The sequence below is a fragment of the Lithobates pipiens genome, unplaced genomic scaffold (genome assembly GCF_037356315.1).
Source record: "Lithobates pipiens isolate NorthernLeopardFrog02 unplaced genomic scaffold, aLitPip1_a1.2 Scaffold_18, whole genome shotgun sequence".
Taxonomy (NCBI): domain Eukaryota; kingdom Metazoa; phylum Chordata; class Amphibia; order Anura; family Ranidae; genus Lithobates; species Lithobates pipiens.
Window position 1 is genome coordinate 12,121,243 of NW_027507758.1, and position 27,423 is coordinate 12,148,665.

General features: G+C 44.4%; 1 protein-coding gene across 1 annotated transcript in view; it reads right to left on the reverse strand.

Moving 5' to 3' along the window:
- Window positions 1–532: 532 nt before the first annotated feature.
- KCNK17 (potassium two pore domain channel subfamily K member 17) overlaps window positions 533–27,423 on the reverse strand; it is a 143,264-nt gene continuing 116,373 nt past the window's right edge. The window contains exons 3-5 of the mRNA XM_077485382.1: window positions 20,199–20,365; window positions 16,661–16,829; window positions 533–1,122 (exon numbers count right to left, since the gene is read on the reverse strand). Of these exons, the coding sequence (XP_077341508.1) occupies window positions 842–1,122; window positions 16,661–16,829; window positions 20,199–20,365 (617 nt within the window). The 3' untranslated portion in view covers window positions 533–841. The remainder of the gene's footprint in view (window positions 1,123–16,660; window positions 16,830–20,198; window positions 20,366–27,423) is intronic.

Below are 27,423 nucleotides of genomic sequence, written 5' to 3' on the forward strand. Positions count from 1 at the left end.
CAGCGAATTACATTCAAAATACTAACAACAACATACAAAGCCATTCACAACTCTGCCCCGATCTACATCACCAATCTTGTCTCCAAATATCACCCAAACCATCCTCCCCCCTCTTCTCAAGACCTCCTACTCTCAAGCTCTCTCGTCTCCTCCTCCCATGCTCGTCTCCAGGATTTCTCCAGAGCCTCCCCCATCCTCTGGAACTCGCTACCTCAACCTGTCTGGCTATCCCCTACTCTTGCGACCTTCAAGCGATCCCCGAAAAAAAAAAACTCATCTCTTCAGGGAAGCCCATCATGTCTCCAACTAATCTTTTACCACTTCCATCAGCTCATTCCCCACAGTTACAACCTTTTGTACCACCTGCCCCACCCTATTAGATTGTAAGCTCTTCTGAGCAAGGTCCTCTTAATCCACTTGTTTTTTTATTGTATTATAACTGTATTGTCTCCCTTTTATATTGTAAACCACATGCGTAAACTGTTGGCGCTATATGAATCCCGTATATTAATAATAATAATAATAAATAATGAACCATAAATAGGCCCCTTTTTAATATATTTTCAACTTTTTAAGAAATTTCCTTTACAAAACAACGTTAAGCAATGGTATAAATTCTGCTCGGCATTTACATTTTTCATGGCGCCGTGTATTTTGTTCTTGGAAGTGTTGTCGGGAATCCTTTTTCATGGACATCACAGATCCAGACCTAGTGCTACATATCCTCGGTTTGATATCCTTCACTCTGGACTCTGCAATTTGGCACACCATTTGAAGTGTTCTGAGTACAGGGATAATTTTGTTCTCATTTGACATCAAGGTCGTTAACCCCCCTCCCCCGTCAGTCAGGTGATTCGGGTTTAGTGTCACTCGCGGTGGACGATCGTGAGTCCTCGGCCCCTTTCAGTCTTGAAGCAACGTGTCCATTTTGGGTGATCTCTATCAGTTCCTGATCCATTGGACAGGTTTGCTTTACTTTGCAACACTGGCCGACTTTTTTACAGTTCTCCAGGAGATTAATACATAGGTTGATGATTAAAGCCAACCATGCCAAGCCAAAAAGGATCCACAGCGACACCACGTTCTTGTACCAGTTGGGGTATTGCTTGTTGGGGTCTCTTCCTAAAACAAAACAAAAAAAAGAAGAAAAGTAATTTTTTTTCCAGATGAGCATTTCAGTCCGCTAAGAGGCGTTATTTCTGTTCTTCCTTTAAGAGAGTGATCTCCAAACTGTGGCCCTTTGCTTGCCTGTATGTGGCCCTTGGGGCACTATTCCTCCAAATGACACCATTGACAGGCCCCCATTCCTCCGACTAACACCATTTATGTGGCACTATTCCTCCCACTCATACCAACAATGGGGCACTATTCCTTCAACTGACACCATCAATAGGGCACCGTTCCTCCCTATAAAACCAATGATGGGACTTGGTTTACACCTAGTGGCCACAGTCCGGCCCCCCTAAAGCCTGAAGAACAGGATACTGACTCTTTGCTTAGAAAGTTTGGAGACCCCTGCTTTAAGAGGTTCTTATTGGTGAGAACTGAGATATTTCGGCCTGAGTGTCCAATACAGATAACTGGCCTTATGTGTTGCAGTTTCTTTAACTGCTTAAGGACCACCTCACGCTGATATACGTCGGCAGAATGGCACAGCTGGGCACAATCACGTACCTGTACGTGATTCTTTAAGTGCCCAGCCGTGGGTCGGGAGTGCGCAGGCGGCGGCGCGCTCCCGACCCGGTCTTGAGCTCCATGACCATGGCCGCGGGACCAGCGGACCCGATCGCCGCTGGTGTCCTGCAATCGGGTCACGGAGCTGAAGAACGAGGCGAGGTCTGTGTACACAAACCTCTCCCCCGTGCTTCCTAGTGTGGCTGTCACCGATTGTCTGTTCCCTGTTATAGGGAAGGACGATCAGTGACGTCACATGCCAGGCCACGCCCCCCTACAATAAAAAAAAAACACATAACATCATGCATAACATCTACACTGCCCCCTAGTGGTTAACTCCTTCACTGCCAGTGTCATTTACACAGGAATCAGTGCATTTAAATAGCACTGATTGCTGTATAAATGACAATGGTCCCAAAAATGTCTGATGTGTCTGCCATAATGTCGCAGTCACAATAAAAAAATCGCTGATCGCCGCCATTACTAGTAAAAAAAAAAAATATTAATAAAAATGCTATAAAACTATCCCCTATTTTGTAAACGCTATAACTTTTGCGCAAACCAATCAATAATCGCTAATTGTGATTTTTTTTTTTTTTTACCAAAAATATGTAGAAGAATACGTATCAGCCTAAATTGAGGAAAAAAAAATGTTTTTTTATAGATTTTTTTGGGGATATTTATTATAGCAAAAAGTAAAAAATATTGCATTTTTTTTTAAATTGTCGCTCTATTTTTGTTTATAGCGCAAAAAATAAAAAACGCAGGGGTGATCAAATACCACCAAAAGAAATCTCTATTTGTGGGGAAAAAAGGACGCCAATTTTGTTTGGGAGCCACGTCGCACGACCGCGCAATTGTCAGTTAAAGCGACGCAGTGCCGAATCGCAAAAAGGGGCCTGGTCCTTTGGCTGCACATTGGTCCGGGGCTTAAGTGGTTAAGCCATCAAGAAACCCCCCCCCCCCTCCCAAAACCATGAAGGTGTGATGCAATGCTGCCATAATGGGTAGCCATTGTGAAAGGTGGGTAACCTATTAACCGCTTCCACTCCTGACCAATTCTGACATTCCTCTCCTACACGTAAACAACATTTTTTATTTTTTTGCTAGAAACTTACTTAGAACCCCCAAACATTATATATTTTTAAGCAGAGGCCCTAGAGAATAAAATGATGGGTGTTGCATATTTTTATGTCGACCGATATTTGCACAGAGCTTTTTCAAACTCAATTTTTTTTTTGCAAAACATACGCTTTGATGAATTTAGATGCGCAAAAACATAATACCCAATTTTTTTTTGGTAAAATATTAAAGAGGAGCTGCACCTAAAAAAAAAAATATTAAAAGTCAGCAGCTACTAATATTGCAGCAGCTGACTTTTAATAAAATCACACTTACCTGTCCCAGGTTCCAGCGATGTCGGCGGCAGATGACGAGCGATCGCTCGTCTCGCTGCTGCCACCGCCACCATCCTCTGTCAGGGAATCGGGAAGTGAAGCACGATGGCTTCACTGCCCGGTTCCCTACTGCGCATGCGCGATTTGCGCTGCGCGTCTCTTATGGTCCCCGCTGTGTCTCTGGGAACTGTGTGTTTCCCAGAACACAACGGGGGGGGGTTCTGCGGCGGTCTGGCCGGAAGTGTGTGCAGTTACCTGGATTATCCAGGTAACTGCACCCCCCTCCCCCCTGAAAGGTGCCGATTGTGGCACCGGAGGGGGGGAGGGATCAGAATAGCGGAACTTCCCCTTAGGGTGAAGAACCGCTTTAAAGATGATGTTGCGCTGAGTAAATAGATACCAAACATGTCATGCTTTCAAATTGCATCCCCCCGTGGAATGGCGCCAAACTTCGATACATAAAAATCTCAGGTTACCAGTTAAGGGTTACACAGGGGGTCTAGTGCTAAAATTATTGCTCTCGAATTGATATTTGTGGCGACACCTCACATGTGTGGTGCGATCGTTGTTTACTTATGCGCGCAGGACTGGTGTATGCATTCGCATTTCTGCATGAGCGGATGGGGGCAATTACATTTTTTTTTTCTAATTTTATTGTTTATTTCATTTGAACAAACATTTTTTACCTTGTTTCTTTAATTCTTTTTTATCAACTTGATTGTTGTCACAAGGGATGAACCACATCCCTTGTGATAGCATGGCCCGTGACAGGCCCTCTTTATGGAGATATCTGGGGTCTATTAGAACCCAGATCTGTCCTCCCTTGTGATAGCATGGCCCGTGACAGGCCCTCTTTATGGAGATATCTGGGGTCTATTAGAACCCAGATCTGTCCTCCCTTGTGATAGCATGGCCCGTGACAGGTCCTCTTTATGGAGATATCTGGGGTCTATTAGAACCCAGATCTGTCCTCCCTTGTGATAGCATGGCCCGTGACAGGTCCTCTTTATGGAGATATCTGGGGTCTATTAGAACCCAGATCTGTCCTCCCTTGTGATAGCATGGCCCGTGACAGGCCCTCTTTATGGAGATATCTGGGGTCTATTAGAACCCAGATCTGTCCTCCCTTGTGATAGCATGGCCCGTGACAGGTCCTCTTTATGGAGATATCTGGGGTCTATTAGAACCCAGATCTGTCCTCTTGCCTTCAATGCAGCCATTCAGACACAGATCGGTCTGATCGGCTGCTTCACCGGCCCGGTAATCAGCCAAGTAAACACAAAGCTGAAACCGGAAGTGATGAAATCCGTTGTCATTTCCGGTTTCTGACATCACGCAATGGGAGGAACGACATCCGTTCTTCTCACTGTGCGTCCAGACCCTGAGGCTGCCAGTCGAATCCTTAAAAGGTGGTGGTGGGGCGGCGAGAGGGGGGGGAGGTACCTCCAACCGTAAAAGTAACCCAGTGGCTCATTAGCTACTCTGACTACGTTTTACCGGCTACAGAATCGCTGGCAGGTACGTCATTGGACGGGAGGCTGCTAAAGAATTTGGACCTTCATTTATATACGCTTATTATTCTAAAAGTGAGATGTTTATACTTTCCGTAAGCTCCATTTCTTGAAGCACATTGAGGGACACGGGAAACTCATTGACTGTCGGGTCAATCTGCCACCTACAGGAGGATTTGGACACTGACAAATGGATAAATAGGTAAGCGAATCAAGAGCAACCATCAACCCCAAGCGAAGAAGCCTAAAGGTTCAGTCTAGGAAGCCTCATCTCTCATTGGAGGTCAAGAAGGGTTTTATTTAATTCGTTTAAAACTCCAAAGCCAAAGTCAAGCCTTGAAATTAATTTGCTGGCACTTCCAAGATCCACAAGAGTTCAGACAAGTCTTTTATGGGCATGAAGGGGTGTCTCTACTTTCCAAATTTTTTTTTTTTGGGGGGGGGGGTTGCTTGTAGACTCTTGGTCAGTGGGCATATTGGATGCTTGAGTGAGGAAAGGTGGTTTCCAGAAGCTTCAAGCTAGAGAACTCTCAGCCCCCTGCTTGGTTCATATCTTTAATCCTGCCTGTGTCGCTGCGCAGATTAGCAGATTTCTTTCTATACAGGCATGTACTGGCCATTGGGACTACCGGGAGTTTCCCAGTGGGCCGATGGCTCAGTGGGCCACTCTGATGTAAAGGGGTGCTGATGGGACACTCTGATGTAAGGGGGTGCTGATGGGCCACTCTGATGTAAGGGGACTGCTGATGGGACACTCTGATGTAAGGGGGCTGGTGATGGGACACTCTGATGTAAGGGGGTGCTGATGGGACACTCTGATGTAAGGGGGCTGGTGATGGGACACTCTGATGTAAGGGGGCTGGTGATGGGACACTCTGATGTAAAGGGGTGCTGATGGGACACTCTGATGTAAGGGGGCTGCTGATGGGACACTCTGATGTAAGGGGACTGCTGATGGGACACTCTGATGTAAGGGGACTGCTGATGGGACACTCTGATGTAAGGGGGTGCTGATGGGACACTCTGATGTAAGGGGGTGCTGATGGGACACTCTGATGTAAGTGGGCCGGTCTGGATGAAGTCCAGGGCCAAATTTCTGTCCCAGTCCAGCCCTGTTTCTATACCATAGTGGTGGGTCTTGTAGTGTAGTGATGTGGAAGGGGTGATATTTACGGTGCCCGGCCCCACCGAGTTGTCCCAACACCAAGAGGTAATCAAGGACCTGTGTCTCAGGTAAAGGGCACCATATGTGGTGGCTGATTCAACAACAAAATGGATAGGTTTGTCTCCGTGTACAGAGATCCTCTGGTGGAGGCAGTGCATGCTCTAGGACAGTGATGGCGGACGTTGGCACACCAGATGTTTTCAAACTACATTTCCCATGATCCTCAACTACACTGCAGAGTGCATGAGCATCATGGGAAATGTAGTTCCAAAACATCTGTGTTCCCTGATCTACGCCCTAAAACTCCTTATTTGTATACTCTACAGGATCAAGATGTAAGGCATTCCAGTCATTCTAATAGTGCCGGATTCAAACGGGGGGTGCGGTACTCCAACTTGATCGGACTCCTATTCGTTCCTTAAACACAGATGCATTCTCTACAGCAGGGGGTCTCCAAACTTTCTAAACAAAGGTTCAGTTTACTGTCCTTTAGACTTTAGGGGGGCCGGACTGTGCCCAGAGGGGGAAGAAAATGTCCTGGCGTAAGTGGGAGTAAACTAACCCCCATCATTGGTATTGGGGGGAATAATAGTGCCCCATCATTGGTATCAATAGTAGAAGTAGTGCCCCATCGTCAATATCAGTTGAAGGAATAGTGCCCCATCATTTGGTGTCAGTGGGAGGAATAGTGCCCCATCATTGGTGTCAGTGGGAGGAATAGTGCCCCATCATTGGTGTCAGTGGGAGGATTAGTGCCCCATCATTGGTGTCAGTGGAAGGAATAATGCCCCATCATTGGTATCAGTGGAAGGAATAGTGCCCCATCATTGTTATCAGTGGAAGGAATAGTGCCCCATCATTGGTGTCAGTGGGAGGAATAGTGCCCCATCATTGGTGTCAGTGGAAGGAATAGTGCCCCATCATTGGTGTCAGTGGAAGGAATAGTGCCCCATCATTGGTGTCAGTGGAATGAATAGTGTCCCATAATTGGTCTCAGTAGGAGGAATAGTGCCACATCATTGGTGTCAGTGGGAGGAATAGTGCCCCATCATTGGTGTCAGTGGAAGGAATAGTGAACCATTATTGGTATTAGTGGGAGGAATAGTGCCCCATCATTGGTCTCAGTAGGAGGGATAGTGCCTGTTAAGGAATCCAATGTACATAATGATAATCAGAAAATGTCTATTTGCTTATGTGTATACATGTTCCCATGCTCCTTACTTATTATGTAATATACAGATTGACTTTCTGTTCGGAGCCAAGATGGCGTCTATACCCTACATCCCCCGCGTTAGAAGAATTCATTTGAGATAAGGGAACCAGCGTCAACCAAACTTCAAGCATCAAGTTTCTTCATTTCTCTTGTATTGTAACCAATAAGATGTACCAATTAGACTGACATATCAATGACGTATCTTTCTGTATAAAATATCAACACCGCCCACCAATAAATCAGAATTTAGAAGTAGCCTGAACTGAACGTATCTCAGAAAGTGTTTACTTCTAATGTGCATGCACATTTATACTTTTTAATTAGAAATAGCAGCAGATAACCAAGAACTAATTTATAGTTCTTATCCATTTCAACTGGCGCCCAACGTGGGGCTTCAGGCCACAATCGAAGGGAGACCGCATTCCAGGACTGAACGGCTGGCCAGATCAGAGAAGGGGGTTAAGCGCGCAGCCCTAACAGTACGGTAAGCATATTTATCCTTACCATTTGTACGACTTCTCTGGTTTGGCTGGTTGATTTTGTCTTGTTGGCTCCTTTCGATTGTTCAAAGAGGCAGGTAACTTATTTCTCGCCTGAAGCTGTTTTAACGAACCTGCTAATGGTTTTCTGCTGACTATTATCTGTTCAGTGTCTGTCATTCTGAAGGATTGCAAATTTAGCAGACTGAAAGTGCAGCTGCAGGCGTGTGTCCATCCTCACCCCTAGATTCTACCTCTAGTGGTGGGGTGGAATTCTGCAGGCATTTATAGACGGGGTTACTCGAGGTTGGCTGTGTAGGACCTCTGAGGGTTAATCTCAAGCTGTGAATTAGGGCAGTTTGAAAGAAGGCTTGCGGAAGTGGCAGCCTTGCAACCGTCTATGAATGTTCTGCTCGGGAAAGCTTTCCTGAGGGTTTATCTCAAACTGTGAATTAGGGCAGTTTGAAAGAAGGCTAGCTGGAATTTGGCAGTCTTGTGACTCAGGTGAGCTTTTCCCGAGAGCTATCTTTGCAGTTCAAAGAGTGTCAGGTGTCATGTCCTGTACTGTGTGTGTATTTGTCCATTACTGTTTGATATACACGAAGAGGGTTGGAGATTCAGTTGAGCCATAAGCCACTGCTCCACACCACCTCTGACGTGCTAGTTTTGACCCTGGAACAGTCGGGAGTGTGCGAGGAGACAGATCTCTCGCAGGGATGCGAGCCCCCACCCTAGGAATTCTTTGATAAGACAGCAGTCAGAGGAGTATTAACCAATTTGTTGCCTGTATTCTCCTCTTGAGCCGTCCGAAGAAAGAAAGAAAAAAAAAGAGAGAGAGAGAAGGGAATGCTAGAATGTGATATTAGAAGAGGAAATCAAGAAAGATGCAAATTGTACTATGTATGTGTATCACAGAGTTGATAATGTGGCTGTACCGCCCCCATATACAAAAACTGGAACGAAGGAGGAGAGGGACAACCCTGCTATCCGCCTAACGCCCACTCCCTTCTCGCCACCCCAACCCGAACACAACCCACTGTGACCACTCCCATGCGGCCATCTTGGTACACCCAAGCCCTCACTTCAGGCACAGCCCGGTGCACTTCCTGCCGGCGGCCATCTTGGTACACCCAATAGGCCCAGCCATGGCATATAACCAGTTCTTCCCTTTTAAACCAGGATGGTTCCTACCACACACCTGTCTTCCCTAATATGGAAGCACTACCTTCACAGGCCGGATATGTTAATGATGAAGAAGCGTCCGAGTGGGAAGACCAACAACAGGCAGCAAGGCCACCTGCTGATTTAACCCCTAATCTGGCTCCGGACTCACAGTTCCGAGAGGATCTCAAACATATGCTGACAACCATGAGAAACAGTGCCCATTCTCAGCCCCTGCCCCAACACCAGTCTCGGTTACCAGAAGGGGCACTGGTGATGTATGTCGCTTTTACCCCATCACAAGCAGCAACCTTAGTGACAAGTTTGCTTGACCCAGAGAAACAGCCAATGCCCTTCTACCGCAGGATAGTGCAGATACAAGAAACTTATTAAGCTGCCTGGAGAGACTTGATCAGCCTATGCCAAATTAAAGCAGGACATGTCTTTTGGCCAGTTATGCAGGCGGCCCTACTATGATGTCTGCCTGACAAGTGCCACTTCCTACACCTCAGGCGTGGAGTTCTGTGCACAACTCCGCGACTGGGCAAAGGAGAAATTGGCAGATCAGACCACCACAATCCAAGATATTGCCCAAGATAAAGGGGAGTCTGTGGAGAAGTATCATGCTAGACTCATACAGGCCTTTGATGATCTGGGCTTCTCCCTCTATGAAAAGACACACGCACACACACGTTATCATCTGCTTTTGTCTCAGGACTCAGAGAGGATATCAGAAAAAGCCTGATGGTGGCCCACCCTGAATATCGCTCAATGAAAATGTCCGATTTACTGTTGGTGGCCAGAGGGATAGAAAACCAAAAAGGAAAAAAAACAACGCCCCTCATGGTAACACAAGACGAAGATCCCGCCTACACTCGTCCACCACCACTGCCCAATACCAGGGAAAAGATCATCTGTTACAACTGTGGGAAGCGGGGTCACATCAGAAGAGTATGCAGAGCCCCAAGACATCGGAGACAAGACAGGGATCCCGCCGAAGGGCGACGTGGACATGAACCTCCACCACCACGCCCCAACTCATGCTAGGAAATGAGAAAACCCGTGTCACCCCTTATGACAGTGTCCTCAAATGAGACTGGGGGACCCCTAGCAAAGGTCACGTTACCTATACAAGGAAAACCTACCACTTTTCTCATTGACATGAGTGCAGCCAGGAGTGTGTTGAGGGCTGAGGACCTGCCTGATAATTCTTTCCTTTCCACTATTGATGTTTCCTGCGTGGAAGTGGATGGGGTGCCCCGCTCCAGTCCACTCACTGAGCCTCTCCAAGTGGGGACATTTCCTAATTTGCTTACCAGATTTGTGGTGTCCTCTACATGTCCCTTGAATCTACTAGGAGCTGATGTGCTGTCCAGACTACAGGCGTCAATCATTTTCACACCTATGGGGGGGTGAAGTTACATACTCCCCTATCCTTGGAAGACTCATCTGCTTTGTGTTCTCTGCCTCTCCTGATGACACTTTATGGAGCAATAACTCCAAGTTCAATACCAAAAGAAGTACTTGACAGAATTCCTGCGTGTCTATGATCCACAGGACCGGAAGACAACTGTCACTTAAAGGTGCCACCAGTTTCAGTCAAGTTCAAAGAGGGTGCATCATTGCCCCGGAAACCACAATAACCCCCCTAAAGTTAGCTCAATCTGCAGCTATTTTGAAGCATGTCAAGGCCCTCGTGTCAGATGGAGCCCACCCTGCGCATCTCCATGTAACACACCTCTGTTCTCTAGGAAGAAGAGAACCCCTAAAAGAGAACCAGCTACTTGCAGGGGTGTCCCTGACTGCAAAGTACCTCACAGTGGTAGACCATGCAAACGCTCTCTTCAGTGTCCACCCTCACCCCCCCTGCTGGTACCTTTTGCATTCACCCACGAAAAGACAGCAACGTACCTAAACAGTTATGCCAGAAGGGGCACAGAACTCTCCAAGCTAGTTTGCAAATGCTACGGCTATCATCCTTGACACATAACAAGAGGATCACCTGGAAGTGACTCTCCTCCAATATGTTGATGACCTTCTCCACTGTGCAGATGACTTACCCACTGTTGAAGTCACCTCAGAAAGCCAGTTGTGCTATCTTGCCAAACAGGGCTGCAAAACCTCAAAGCCCAAATTGCAGTGGTGCTCAACATCTGTAATTGTTCTTGGACACTGTCTTGTCCCATGGGACAAGACACCTCACTGAAGACAGGGTGAAAGCAATCTCTGACATCCCACTGCCACAAGGCCAGAAGCCCCTTCATTCCTTCCTTGGACTAATTTCCTATTGCAGAACATGGATTCCAGAAGGCTCCCTACTGATACAAGCTTTGTATGATACCCTGAAAGCAGACCCCTTCCAGATGTCTCCTGAAGCAATATCCAACTTTGAGGCCTTCAAGCACACCATCTCTGGCGCTAGGGCTCGCAGACTACGACAAACTACGACAAAACGTTCAAGCCCTTTGTATCTGAACATCTGGGACATGCTACAGGTGTACTCGCCCAATCACACGGCATCTGCCAATGCCCTATAGGATATTATTCCTGTCGGCTGGACAAGAGGAGGCCCATCGTGTCTGTGAGCTGTCTTTGCTGTACAAGCCTTGTTTGACAAAACTTTGGACTTGGCTCTCGGACTCTGCCTCGTTCTGCTTGCTCCCCATGACATTGCTCCCATACTCCACCAAGATCCAGCCGAAACATCTGTCCATTGCCAGACACTTGAGACTCCTGTGTTCCTACCTTCTAGACAGCATTACTCTATTACGTTGTCAAACACTGAAACCTACCACCCTTCTTCCACTTCTCGAGGGGGGAAAGGAGGAGGAGTCAAGTCTTGACTTGTCACCCCATGACTGCATCGAACTAATGCGGCTGGAAACCACGCATCTCCCCACCGTGAGTGAAATACCCCTGCAGGATCCAGGTCACCGCTGAAAACTCGGTTCTCCAAACTGAAACCTTACCGCCGGGGATGTCTGCACAGGTGGCAGAGCTAGAGGCACTTACTACAGCATGTAAATTGGCAGAGGGAAAAAGAGCCAACATTCATACGGACTCAAGATATGCTTTCAGCATTGTCCATGATTTTGGTGTTATCTGGAAGGACAGAGGGTTCCTGATGGCTGCAGGAACACCTGTGAAACAGCTCAGCCATCAAGGACTTGGACGCCCTGCTTCTCCCAACCCAAGTGACTATTCTAAAAGTAAAAGCACACAACAAACTCAACTCGAAGGAAGCTCGAGGCAATCTAGCCGATTCAGCTGCCAAACAGACAGCCAGTGGTCCACGGGAAGTGGACAGCAGGGTGGTAGAAGAAGACCATTCCGTGCTTATCCTACAGACTCTCCCATTGGACAGAGTTTATCTGAAATAATTACAGGAAGCAGCAAGTCCGGATGAGAAGGAAAGCTGGAAACAGAGAGGAGGAACTCTCAGAGATGGACTATTCGAGTGCAACAAGAAGCCTTGTCTACCCAGGAGTATGTACCCAGCCATGGTGCAATGGGGAAATGGAACTGCCCACTTGACAAAGACTCTTATGAACTTATGCGTTACTTCATTGACCAACAACTTCTGCAGATCATGCACTATCTGCAACAAATGTAACCCAGAATGTACAGAAAAGGCACAGAAGAAGCGCCTGGCAAAAGCTCTATACCCCTTCCAGAGGATACAAATTGATCACTCCCAAATGCCAAAGGAGTGACAGATTCGAATACGCCCCCTAGTGGAGGTGGACATGACTGCCAGGATCACAGCTAAGGAACTACTGAGTGAGATAGTATGTAGATTTGAGGTCCCAGAGGTGATAGAGAGCGATCAGGCCCAGCCTTCACAGCAACCCTTACAAAAGATTAGGGCAGCACTGGGGGTTCAGTTGGCTCTACACACCCCTTACCACCCTCAAAGTAGCGGGAAGGTAGAAAGGATAAAAGGGACACTAGAAAAACAGGATGTTAAAGATGGCCCAAAAGACTAACATGAGTCGGCCAGACAGTTTGCCCACTGCCCTGTTCAGTGTCAGACACACACCCCGGGGGTAACATGCCCTATCCCCTTATAAAATTTAGTTTGGTTCAGCCCCAGACTTGGCTGTCACTTTCCACAACAGTTACAGTTGCAATCTGATGTGTTGACTAATTATGTAACCGCATTATCACGAGAATTAACCCAAATGCATGTCCAGGTGTTTTCTTCCATTCCAGATCCTGAATTAGATACAGGAACACACCAACTACTGCCTGGAGATTGGGGGCTGGTAAAGAAATTTGTGAGAAAACATTCTCTTGAACCCAGATATGATGGTCCATTCCAAGTTTTGCTGACCACAGCCACCTCAGTCGAATTGGCCGGGAAGAATACCTGAATACATGCTTCCCACTGCAAGAAAGCTCCACCCCCAAGGACAAGATCCCGCCCACTTCATGACGACCATGCTGCATATCCTTTTTCTGTTTGGTCTAGGGGGGAGGCCCAGGAGGTGGTCATCACAAAAAAATGATAACATAATTACATTTTGGTACAACTCTTCAGGAACACATGTGACCACCTTTACCTTTGATTACTGTGACATAGTACCTTGTCCGTTTGACTCTTTTATGGCAATGCCATTGGTACAGTGACATCCCTGATGGTAAGGATATATATGTGTGTTTTACAGACAGTTACTGGGGCCAGAATTGTGGTTCCTGGGAGGGACAGTGGGTTGAAACATAGGACCAGATTAGAGGGTATCTGGACCGGTGAATGTGCCCTTGAAAAGGTGATTATGCCCCTCCATATCCTAGCAGAAGATACCCCTGATACATACACTGACCCAGCACACAGTCAGAGGAGGAAGCGAGCAGCTCTCTCCGGAAGCTTTGACCCTCATGTGTACATAGATGCTATAGGGGTCCCAAGGGGGGTCCCTGATGAATTCAAAGCCAGGGATCAGGTAAAAGTTGGTTTTGAGTCTTTGATCCCCATAATAAATGTGAACAAGAATGTAGATTGGATCAATTACATAAACTACAACCAACAAAGATACGTGAATTACACTAAAGATGCCCTCCAGGGAATTGCTGACCAGTTACCCCCCCCCCCCCCACTTCCTACATGACATTCCAGAACCGGATGGCCTTAGACATGGTGTTAGCTGAGAAAGGAAGTGTCTGTAAAATCATAGAAAAAATGGGAACCTGTTGCACCTACATTCCTGATAATACCGGCCCAAATGGTAAAGTAACTTTAGCTATAAAGAAATGAGAAGATTTGTCATTGGAGTTGAAGAAGAACTCCGGTATTACAGACCCATGGGATCAATATTTTAGCTGGATGAGTGGGTGGCAGAAGGTGCTCGCCCAGATAGGGGTAACGGTACTAATAATCCTGGTTCTTTTAGCCCCGATTGTATGCTGTATTCTACCTTTCGTAAAGAAGTTAATGAGCAAGGCTGTAGACAACAGCCCACCTACATTTCTCCACCAAGAAGAAGAGGACCCTCTTATGATGGAGAATGACAAACCCTTCACACCTCTACAGTCACTCCCTGTCCAAAGTCTCACAATCCTCTAGGGTTATAGGGGTAGATAGCACCTGATTGCCCTTCTCCAGCTGTATCGAGGGGGGTAGTGAACTAGTTGCTGCCCAACTCTATATACAGCTTAAAAAGAGTTGCTGAGGAGAATGGGCCAGGTGAGTAGGACCTTTAGATGAGGGACAGAAGAAAATAGCCATTTTAGGGGGGACTGTTAAGGAATCCAATGTACATAATGATAATCAGAAAATGTCTATTTGCTTATGTGTATACATGTTCCCATGCTCCTTACTTATTATGTAATATACAGATTGACTTTCTGTTCGGAGCCAAGATGGCGTCTATACCCTACATCCCCCGCGTTAGAAGAATTCATTTGAGATAAGGGAACCAGCGTCAACCAAACTTCAAGCATCAAGTTTCTTCATTTCTCTTGTATTGTAACCAATAAGATGTACCAATTAGACTGACATATCAATGACGTATCTTTCTGTATAAAATATCAACACCGCCCACCAATAAATCAGAATTTAGAAGTAGCCTGAACTGAACGTATCTCAGAAAGTGTTTACTTCTAATGTGCATGCACATTTATACTTTTTAATTAGAAATAGCAGCAGATAACCAAGAACTAATTTATAGTTCTTATCCATTTCAGTGCCCATCATTGGTGTCAGTGGGAGGAATAGTGCCCATCATCAATGGTGTCAGTGAAAGGACTAATGCCCCATCAATGGTGGCAGTGTGTGGACTAGTGCCCCATCGTTGGTGTCAGTAAGAGGAATAGTGCCCCATCATTGGTGTCAGTAAGAGGAATAGTGCCCCATCATTGGCATCAATGAGAGTAATAGTGCCAGTGAGAGGACTAGTGCCCCATTGTTGGTGTCAGGAACTATGCCCCATAGTTGCCGACCAGTGGAGGGGGGGGGGAATAATTCCCTAAGCATAGCTCCCAACTGTCCCTGATTTGGAGGGACTTCCCTGATTTGGAACAATGTCCCTCTGTCCCTCATTCCTTCTCATTTGTCCCTCATTTTGCTCTGATCTATATAGTTGTATATAAAATGCACTTTTTATTTATCAAAAAGTGTTTCCCAGCGCTAAACCTTTCATCTGATTTCTAAATTGCTGCATTTGTAAATTCCAAAAGCCAATATAAAGGAATAGTAGTGGTAAAAAAGCACTTGTGGGTTTAACCAATCTTGTTTTTTTGTACAATTCTCCTTTAAGGGGGGCGTGGCAAGGGGGTGTGTCCTATCCCTGCATACTTTTGCTGATAGGTGTCCCTCATTCCCATCTCAAAAAGTTGGGAGGTGTGCCTAAGGGCCGCATAAAAGCAGGCAAAGGGCCGCATATAGCCCCCAGGCCACAGTTTGAAGACCGCTGCTCTACAGAGGTGATTATGGCCTTGCTAAGTTGGGAAACCGCTGGATCTACAGTGTCGGGGCATGTCACAGCGAAGAGGTGGGCGGGTGCCTGCTCATAGAACCGGCACTTCCCACCAGTACTGTAGCTTGCATGGGCATGATCAGATGCAAAGAAATGCGTGCAGATGTATTGTTTGCCCGCTAACTGCAGAATGCTGGAATGGAGAGGTGGTCTGGAGTTCTGCAGAGAGGTGGTCACAGAGACAGAAGACTTGTTCTCCGGGAGCTATGAAGCAAATAGGACCACCATGTGACCAAGAATGGAGTCCTCTTCTGAGGAAACAAGACGGGGAACGTGTTCCCCTTGGGGTATCTCAGAGAAGGTAATGCTGAGAGACTTTGTGAGGTTGCTACAAAGCAAAGTGTGCACCAACTGGAGACTCCGAGAGACCTGTACTGGGATAATGTTGAAACCTATAATATCTCTTCTACAATAAAATCTTCTAACCTTCCTGTTGGCAAACTTCTTTAGAAGTAAACAGACTCAACATGCCTCGTTTTTAGGATTAATTAACTCCCACACACCTCCCAGGGTGGTCAACCAAGATGGGCCGAAGATGTAGAACCCCCGAAGGAGACCAGGCCAAGGTGTTGGCAAGAAACCTTGTGGACGTTGCAACGATAGACGAGAGGTCTATCAGGCTTAAGTTCTGCTTTAAGGGCTAAAATAAAATGTTCCCACATCCAAAATGTCACCAAAACCACGACCACACCTCGCACCCCCGTGATAATGTTGAAACTTATATCTCTTCTACAATAAAATCTTCTAACCTTCCTGTTGGCAAACTTCTTTAGAATGTAAACAGACCCAACATGCCTCGTTTTTAGGATCAATTAACTCCCACACACCTCCCAGGGTGGTCAACCAAGATGGGCCAAAGATGTAGAACCCAGAAGGAAACCAGGCCAAGGTGTTGGCAAGAAACCTTGTGGACGTTGCAACACTAGACAAGAGGTCTATCAGGCTTAAGTTCTGCTTCAAGGGCTAAAATAAGATGTTCCCACATCCAAAATGTCACCAAAACCACGGCCACACCTCGCACCCCCCCCCCCCCATTACCATTGTTGTTGGATCATAAATACAATCACCTCGTTTTTCTGTACTTACCGATGACGTAGTCTCCAAAGCCAATGGTGCTGAGTGTGATGAAGGAGTAGTAGAAGCCCTCCTCGTATGTCCAGCCTTCCACCCACTGGAAGAGAATAGGGGGGAGCAGGAAGAAGAGGAGGAGACCCGCAAACAACGCACAAGAGCTGGAGAAGAGCTTCACCATTTTCTGTAAGACACAACCAGAGACCTCGGTGTTAAGGTGGATGGACTCAGACGTGGGTGAGGTCCATTATAAGTCCATTATAACGCATGGCAATGCTCTGTAGGTGTGTGTTGTGGTGCAAATGCAAAGGTAATTGGGCCCCAACACACATCTACAGTGCGCTGCAGCACACACACACACCCCCCCCCCCCATATGCTCTGTACTGTACTTCACTTAAAAAAAAAAAATTACACAGGACCTGTAATTTGTAGGTGCGTTGACAGCCCGTTCATTTTGAATGCGCTGCCTAATTCAATGCACCACAATGCAGGACAATGCATGCGCTGCAGCGCACCGTGTTATGATGTGAATGGGCCCTATAGATTTGAACAAAGCTTTTTGGCTGGGACACAGGTGTTAATTTTTACGTTGAATTTCGATCTAGTTTTAGTTTTAGTCATATTCTTTTGACTGTAATGCCCCTTTAGTTTTAGTTGTGTGTTTTAGTCGACTAAAATCGAATGGGTTCCAGCGATGTGCACCAGTGCCTCGGCCATCTTGGACTCTCCCTCCTGACTGGCTGAGACACAGCCTTTGGCTCCCTCTGCTGTCAATCAAAGTCAGTTAGCCAATCAGGAGACAGAGGGGGCGGGGGGCCAAACCACAGCTCCATTGTCTGAATGGCTCGGGTGCCCCCATAGCAATCTGCTTGCCGTGGGGGCACCCCGACACGAGGGAGGGGCCAGGAGTGCCGACGAGGGACCCAAGAAAAAGAGGATCCGGGCGGCTCTGTGCAAAACCATTACACACCGCAGGCAAGTATAACATGATTGTTTCTTTTTTTTAACCACTTGCCGACCGGTATATGTGGCAAGTGGTTAAAAAAAACAAAAAACGATCATGTTATACTTACCTGCTCAGGTAAAGTGGCACGGGTGTGCAAAACAACGTACCCGCCCGCCGCTGCATCATTGGCAGCTAGCGGGCGCGTGCACGCCGCGGGAGCGTGCTCGCGGCTCCCACGGACTCGATGTCCGCCGGTGGCCCACGATCGTGACACAGAGAGGCAGCACAGGGAGATGCCAATATAAACAAGGCATTTCCCTGTTCTGCCTAGCAACATGACAGGGATCTACTGCTCCCTGTGATTGAAAGCAGCGATCTCTGGCATGTTCTAGTGAGCCCATCCCCCCTACAGTTAGAACACGCCCAGGGAACACACTTAACCCCTTGATCCCCCCCCCCTAGTGTTTAACCCCTTCCCTGCCAGTGACATTTACACAGTAATCAGTGCATTTCTTACAGCACTGATCGCCGTATAAATGCCAGTGGTCCCAAAATAGGGTCAAAAGTGTCCGATCTGTCCGCCGCAATGTCGCAGTCACGATAAAAATCACAGATCGCCGCCATTACTAATAAATAAAAAAAAAATAATAATAATAATAAAAATGCCATAAATCTATCCCCTTATTTTGATGACGAGATAACTATTGCGCAAACCAATCAATTAACTTTTTTTTTTTACCAAAAATATGTAGAAGAATACATATCGGCCTAAACTGAGGACGAAATTTGTTTTTTATAATTTTTTTGGGGATATTTATTATAGCAAAATACTGCTTTTTTTTTCAAAATGTTCGCTCTTTTTTTTGTTTATACCGCAAAAAATAAAAACCGCAGAGGTGATCAAATACCACCAAAAGAAAGCTCTATTTGTGGGGAAAAAAGGACGTAAATTTTGTTAGGGTATAATGTCATACGACCGCGCAATTGTCAGTTAAAACGACGCATTGCCATCTCCTCCTCCTTGGCTTCACGGGCGGCTTTCTCTGCGTCTCCTCCTCCTCGGCAGCCAATAGGATCAATTCTCCTCTTGGCCAACGGGTCTCAGGACCTGCTTCCTGATTGGCCGGGAGAAGAATCAGGAAGACAATAGCGAATATTAAACGGTAAACGGTAAGCCCAACAAAACCAGCCGCTCCTTCGGGGTCAGTGCTACACGTGGGGGCTCGTCTGGGATTTATCGTTACCTCTTGCAACGGAAAGAACTGTATACATGTGAGTGTATGGAATAGAGGGTGGACATTTTTTTTTTGGACTGTGCCATTTTGAGAAAGGCAAAGGACATTCACTGTTGGTGTGTAAGCGTGGGAGGAGCCCTGGAAAAAGCCTGCGAAGTTGCGCAAATAGAGGAGCCAGTGGGAGGAGTCTGCACCTGTTTCGTCTTCCTACAAGAGGCCCCGCGTTGTGGAGAGGGAAAAATTTTTTGGAAGAAAAATGTTCGGGTGCATCATCTGTTCCAGGACCCAGGATGCCATTGGTGAGGGGTCCCATGAATGTGCAGATACCTGGTAAGCCCAACAAAGCCAGCAACAGTTCTACACATTCTTTCGGCACCCTGCATGCAGATTAGGGACCGGGTGAATGGATTGGGGGGGGGGGGGGCGATGCCCCTGCACTCTGTATGGACGGGCCACCACTGACCAGAACCTTATCTGAGCATGCAGCTTGGCAGGCCAGGAAGAAAATCCTGCCGCCCAAGGAACACGGTCGGTCACCGAATGACAGCCGCTTCTCCTCTACTGGAAGGAAAACGTGGGGGCATGGTCTACTGGTGACATCACAGGGTGGCCACGCCCCCATGACCTCACTTAGAGACCCCCTGCATGCTTCAAACATCCAAATGTAACAAATTAATTTTGTTGTATCATTAAAATTTTGGATTTGTTGAAATCTGTTACTATTGTAATTCGGAGATTCAGATACTTAAATAATGAAAATTTTGTCCGAATTTCAACTTTTAACGAAATGAATCGCACATGTCTAGAATCTTCCTCTGCTCTAAAACTCATGTAAATCTTTCTAAACCTTTTCAACACAGAGGAACCCTTGAAATAACTTTCTCACCGAACCCTCTGCTAATAAAGATTATATCTACAACTCATGATACATCAGTGTGATGGTCAGAGGGAAGAACGCTCCTTACATTTATGGCCATTGGGAAGAATTACCCCCCTTACAGATAGCTAAAAAGATCAATGGTGTCAGGGACACTTACCTGAGAGGCAGACATTTCTCATTGCTCAAGAAGCCCCCAGCAACCTCTGGAGGAACTCTAGAATTCCATGGAACCTTGGCTGAGAAACCCTGAGGGTTTCTCACCCAGGCTTCCATGGAATTGTAGAGTTCCTCCAGAGCTTGCTGGGGGCTTCTTGAGCAATGAGAAATGTCTGCCTCTCAGATAACTTTCCCTGACACCATTGATTCATGGATGGTGGTTCCTGGGTTCCAAGAATGGTTGGATAACACATATGCCCATATCCAGGACAATCTGAGAACTACAATTTCCTGGAAAAGCCATCTAGTATAGAAACGGCACCACACTCTCTCACCTTGCGTTGGATCTTTGTCCCCAGGAAGTTGGCATATCTATGGACCAGATAGAGCATCTTCTGGCCGATACGGTTCAGCAGGATCACATTCAGTGGAATGCCAAATAGCGCAAAGAAGACACAGAAGATGCGACCTCCGACCGTGTTGGGGCTCAGATTCCCGTAACCTTCCAAGTGGAGGAAAAAGAAAACACAGTGTTAGACCGTCCACAAAGTAAAGCTCTACAAAGAGATCAGAGATGACTTTGAGTCCCTCAGAGCTTCCACCCCGGATCCCCACCGCAGATCTGATTACACCACATCCAATTAATGAAAGCAATGTCTATGCATGGGGTTTCAGGATATTTTTATTTTTTTTACCACCCAACCCCCAACACAACAGTTTTTCTTTTAGTTATGGAAGAAAGAAGACCTTTACGGCTCTATGTGAGCAATTGAGGACAGAAAGTGGCAGATTTAGGGAAACATTTGAATGTCTGTAGATGTTTTGGCTTCCTTTAGTGTCAATGGAAATGCCTGAATACCTTTTTTTTCCCCAGATATTTTTATGCCTTTTTTTATTATTATTATTGTTATTATTATTATTATTATTATTATTATTATTATTCAAAGAGCTCTTAAAGTGACACTAAACAGAGAAGTGTTAGTTGCCATAATTCGTACACATAAATCATATATATATCATGCCACTGGATTTTGTTTTTGTTCTTTTAAATCCTCTTAAGCCTCATACACAGGATCAGATTTTCCACAGACAACACCTTGGACTTTTTTCTGAAGGGCGTTGGCCGGGAACTTGTCTTGCATTGAAACGGCAAGGAATTTTCGGGCCAACAAACACGAACGTAATGACGTACTACGTGGTTTTTCAGCTCTTTAGCGCCACCCTTTGAGCTCCTTCTGTTAATTTTGTGTTGGTAGAAGTTTGGAGGGTGTTGATTCGCACTTTTCATTTCGCGCTTTTCAGTTCGTTTCTGAACGGCCGTTCACCAACCAGCCATGTTGCGGAATTGGAGGAGATAACGTGTTATTTATTATTGGCCTTGGAGTTATTGCTTTGACCCCAGTCCAGTCCAGGAACAGGAGGAGAAGGTTTTCTTGGGTCAAAAATGTGTTGCTTTATTAATTCGTGACCAATTATATCATGTGCCTTTGCTGCGGGAGCTCCAGGATTTTGAGCGCCCCTGCATGTTAACCCCTTCCCAGCCAGTGTTAGTACAGTGACAGTGCATATTTTTAGAACTGATCGCTGTATTAGTGTCACTGGTCCCCAACAAGTGTCAAAAGTATCAGTTAGTGTCTGACTGTCTGCCGCAATATCTCAGTCCTGCTACATGTAGCAGAATACATATTGGCTTAAATTTATGAAGAAATTTGATTTTTTTTTTTCAATTGTTTTATCGGATATGTTTTATAGCAGAAAGTAAAAAAATACTGTTTTTGTATCTTTTTCAAAATTGATGATCTTTTTTCATTTATAGCGCAAAAAATGCAGAGGTGATTAAATACCACCAAAATAAAACTCTATTTGTGAGGGGGAAATAGTGTTTAGCAATAGGATGGGAGAGGAAGAGAGGAGAGTGTTGTTTACCACTGTGTATGCGCCCGCATATGTGATTCTATAGTCACATGGGCTGCTTGGGTAAGAAAAAGGAGCAAATGAAGAGCTCAGAAAGGAACTGAAATATGAGCATGCTCAGAAGAGGACACCCGCTGCTCTGTACAATATCAACCTGCAGTGGGGACACAGAGAAGATGGAAGGGACAGCTGAAGGCAGGAACCAGGTATATTTCATTCTACACCAAACAAATGCTTTAGTGGCTTTGTGGGTATTCACTAGACATGTGCATTCGTTTTCGTCCGAATGCATTTTCGTCCGAATTTCAGGTATTTTTGTTATCGTTTTAACAAACGATAATGAATGTGCAGAATCCGAAAACCGAAAATATCCGACAAACAAATGCTTTATTTCCATTTTCGTTGTGACAACAGTTGGATATAGATAGGAGATTCGACATGACGCTGACAATAGTGATCTGTGTCCATCGAACCTGTGGTCGAATCTGCCTAACCTTAGCTCTATTAGTTCAAGATTATTCTACGTAGAGAGAAAAGATTCGACATTAGAGAGAGAAAAGATTCGACATAGAGAGAAAATATTCGACATAGAGAGAAAATATTCGACATAGAAAAGATTTGACATAGAGAGAAAAGATTCGACATAGAAAAGATTTGACATAGAGAGAAAAGATTCGATATAGAAGAGATTTGACATAGAGAGAAAAGATTCGACATAGAAAAGATTCAACATAGAGAGAAAAGATTCGACATAGAGAGAAAATATTCGACATAGAGAGAAAATATTCAACATAGAAAAGATTTGACATAGAGAGAAAAGATTCGACATAGAGAGAAAAGATTTGACATAGAAGAGATTTGACATAGAGAGAAAAGATTCGACATAGAGAGAAAATATTCGACATAGAGAGAAAATATTCAACATAGAAAAGATTTGACAGAGAGAAAAGATTCGACATAGAGAGAAAAGATTCGACATAGAAAAGATTCAACATAGAGAGAAAAGATTCGACATAGAGAGAAAATATTCGACATAGAGAGAAAATATTCGACATAGAAAAGATTTGACATAGAGAGAAAAGATTCGACATAGAAAAGATTTGACATAGAGAGAAAAGATTCGACATAGAAGAGATTTGACATAGAGAGAAAAGATTCGACATAGAAAAGATTCGACATAGAGAGAAAAGATTCGACATAGAAAAGATTCGACATAGAAAAGATTTGACATAGAAAAGATTTGACATAGAGAGAAAAGATTCGACATAGAAAAGATTCGACATAGAAAAGATTCGACACAGAGAGAAAAGATTTGACGTAGAGAGAAAAGATTCAACATAGAAAAGATTTGACATAGAGAGAAAATATTCGACATAGAGAGAAAAGATTCGACATAGAAAAGATTCGACACAGAGAGAAAAGATTTGACATAGAGAGAAAAGATTCGACATAGAAAAGATTCGACATAGAGAGAAAAGATTTGACATAGAAAAGATTAGACATAGAAAAGATTTGACATAGAGAGAAAAGATTCGACATAGAGAGAAAAGATTCGACATAGAGAGAAAAGATTCGACATAGAAAAGATTCGACATAGAGAGAAAAGATTCGACATAGAGAGAAAAGATTTGACATAGAAAAAATTCGACATAGAAAAAATTCAACACAGAGAGAAAAAATTCAACATAGAGAGAAAAGATTTGAATGTGCCTAGCCTAACTCTATTAGTCCAAGATTATTCGACATAGAGAGAAAAGATGCGACATGAAGATTCGATGAAGCAGTCGCCGCGAGTGGACATTTATGGTCAAATGCTCCACCCATAGGCTATAGAAGAATTCTAATGTTGGTTGACTAGTAATAATAATTAATAAATATAATTATTACTAGTGTCATACAACATTGGAATTCTACTATAGCTTGTAGGCGGAACATTCGACCGGAAATGTTTTACGATCGCGGCGCCGTACAGTTCAGCTGCTCCGTCGAATCTTCTTAGAACATTCGACAGACACCATCAGCCTTCAATGACAGATTCGACCTTAATTATTTCAGATTTTCAGACGACTGCATTTTTTTTAACAAAATGAAAATAAATAAAAACGAATTTTCGGGAGTAACTAAATACATTTATTTTTCGGACGAAAACGAAAACCCCGAAACGAAATATTTCAGTGTGCGCATGTCTAGTATTCACACTCTGGTATGTAGCATGGAATGAGAGTTTTTCATAGTCTGGGTTTAATGACACTTTAATTCCTATCTCAATACATTTTTTTCATTTATTTTTTTATTTTTTTCCCCAGACACCCTAGAGAATAAAATGGTGGTCGTTGCAATACTTTATGTCGCACTGTATTTGCGCAGCGGTCTTACAAGTGAAATTCTTTTGGAAAAAAAAAAACACTTTTTTTTAATTAAAAAAATAAGACAGTAAATGTATAAGCCCTATATATATATATATATATATATATATATATATATATATATATATATTTTTTTTTTTATATTGTGAAAGATAATGTTACTCCAAGTAAATTGATACCCAACATGTCAGGCTTCAAAATTGCGCCCGCTCGTGGAATGGCGACAAATTTTTACCTTTAAAAAAAATCTCCATAGGCGACGTTTAAAAATTTCTACAGCCCACCGGTAAAAGTGATCTTGTGGCGAATTCGCCGCTGAGACCTCTTTTATGTGAAAGCGGACCGCCTGCCGTTGAAGAAAATACCGGGGTTCTGGCAGCTGTCTGGCAGGTATTCCACGCCAAAGTACCGATGAACAATGACGGCGGTTTGTGGGAAGTATTTCAAATCTATATCCTTGTAGCCCAACTGGAACTTGACCCCTCGCCTTGCTAAAATTGTATTTCCTGACAGACTCCATGGCAGCCTACGTGTGGGGTTTAGTCCCGCCTCCATTACCCTATAGGACGACACTCCCATAAATCTTTGCTCCCTGCCAGAGGCCGTGTTCTTTTTTTGTCCTCCTCCATAGGACCTAGCATGTGTCTTTTTTTACCCTGAAGACTTGCATTTTTTTCTGCGATACGGACCGGCCGAGCGACTTGGAGTCGCATATTTCCAATAAGCTCTAGCTACTAGCGGAGTATGGAAAAGGGGAATATGGAAGAGGCGCTGAAGAGGTGTATGCCTGGTCACTGACAGGTGAAGCCGCGTGTTAGTCGTGAGCCTAGCTACTAGCAGGTGACTTTTGCCCCCCCCCCCTCCTCTCAGAAGTCCGGCATGTGTGGGGACCTACCTCGGCTGGTGTCCGTCTACAGGAGTGGTGAGCTGTTTGTTTGTTCCATGGCAGCCTTTCTGTGTCATTTCTGGGTATTTCTTCCTTTTTTTTTTTTTTGCAGTGTTTTTCTTTCCCCCTTCAGCGCTGTGCGCTGTATCTGGCTTGCTCCTGGGCGGCTGGTTTCCTTGCGTTCCAGCCGCCCAGTTACTACCTCGTTCGCCGCTCGGTCGTTCTGCGCATGCGCGGGCCCGGCGCGAGGACGAGGCTTGGTTCGCGCATGCGCGTTGCGGGCATCGCACATGCGCACTAGCATTGTCATGACGAAATTCGTGACGTCATTACGGCGGCAGTTTTAAAAACAAAAAAACAACTTGTAGTGATTCTGGGATGTTTGTGAAACCTGACAGTGCCATTCCTGAGCCCTGGTTCTTCAGCATTAGGGTCCTTTCACACGGGACGGATCAGTTCTGATCCGCCCCGTGGATATCCGTTTGCTCAGCGGGGATCACTCTGCCGATCCCCGCTGAGCAGGGAGATGACAGCTCCGTCTCTGCACACTGCGCAGGGACGGACCTGTCACAGCGCCGCTCTCCCCTATGGGAGATCGGATGACGACAGGATTCACCCGGACAGTTCGGGTTTTGAATCCTGTGTCCAGGTTTTAGACCACCTGAAACCCGGACACATTATTCAGACCAGACTATGGCTTCCTAGCAGGGTTGCTGAGTGCAGTTGTATAAGCTGAGGGTGTCTACTACACTCTTTTATATAATTAGAGGGTACTAGTGCGCTTCACCTTACTAATCTATGTATAACAAATCAAAAAAATTTTTAAATCATATTAAAGTATGGAAGCAGCCTGCAAAAATAGTGATCTCCACACTACTAGTGATACAGTAAATAATAAATAAATTGCGGCGCTCACCATAAAAGAATATCTAATCAATAGTACACTAAAAAAAATATAAATAGAAAGTGCAATAAATGTGAATCACCTCACAAAGTGCAAATAGTGCAATTAAATAAACGCAATTCAAGTAATTGCTGCGATAATATATGTGCTCATATAATATATATATGTCCAAAATGCAAAATCCGAGAACATAAAAAATGTGCAAAAAACAATTTTAAAAGACACAGTAAATACATAAATCATAAATGTTCATAAATTCCCGTTCATGCAGATGCTTTGTGAGCTATAAACAAAGTCCATGCATAAAAAGTGCCTTCCACGGTGTGTACTGATCCAGTGAATCAATTCAGTGCCAAGCCAGTGCACCACCTGTTTCCCCCAGCCTCTCACCTCCAATACTTGATAAAGAAGCACAATTTAAAAGCCAGAGCTATTTCCTCCACAATCATCCAGTGGCTAGTATCCAGCTGACTTTTTCTTTCCCAGGTTCTCCACCTCTCACATAAGTAAAGAACAGAAGGACAAGGGGGCTCTCATGTGTAGTATCCAGATGAAACGATTTTAATAACAAACAATAGTAACTTACAGTTCAGTAAAAGACAGCGAGTAGATGTAGTAACAATCCGAACTTCCGGTCTCGGCCGCGACCGGAAGTAACAAGTCCAATACCACAGCTCCTTCCCTGACGCGTTGCGTCACGATCACATGACTTTTTCAAAGGGTAATGGGAGTGTGGTAAGTACGGAGCTATTTATTCGATCAGCGCCGTCGCCATGGTAATCACGGCGGCGCCGTCGCAGGTCAATGACGAATGACCATCTTAATACTAATAGATAATAATAATATCTTATTCTAAACAACATTCGACATTGCAACAAATTAAATTTAATCATATTCTAGACATTTCAGATTACTAAATAACACATTAAAAAAAAAAAAAAAAAAAATGACATCTAGTGTTAAAATTATAGATCATATTATCTCCCATATAATATTAAATGGAGAGTGACATCTTGTGGTTAAATTCCGAATTTCACTTTTTATATAATTCTACATGGAAAAAATTCCAATCCATATAGACATTTAAATAAAATTTGCTAAAATACATGTATATAAAAAGGATACTTTTAAAAATCTATAATAATTCTCCTTTAATATATAAAAATATAAAAAATATATATATAAAATATAATTAAAAAATATTGTCAAAGACGGGTTATCAAAAAGAAAAATCATCAAAAAAGAAGAAGAAATAATTCGGAAGCACCCCCCCCATTTTTTTCCCTTCTATTACCATCATCGCTTACATGGGTGTCTCCTTATAAATGTTTACCGAAAAAAATATATATATAAAAAATATATATATACACAGACTTAAAATATGAATGAAGCCATACAGTATCATCTACAAATACTAAAAATATATAAAATATTAAGTATATAGTACAAAAACTAAAACCGAAAACGGAAATAATTATTAAAAATTAGAA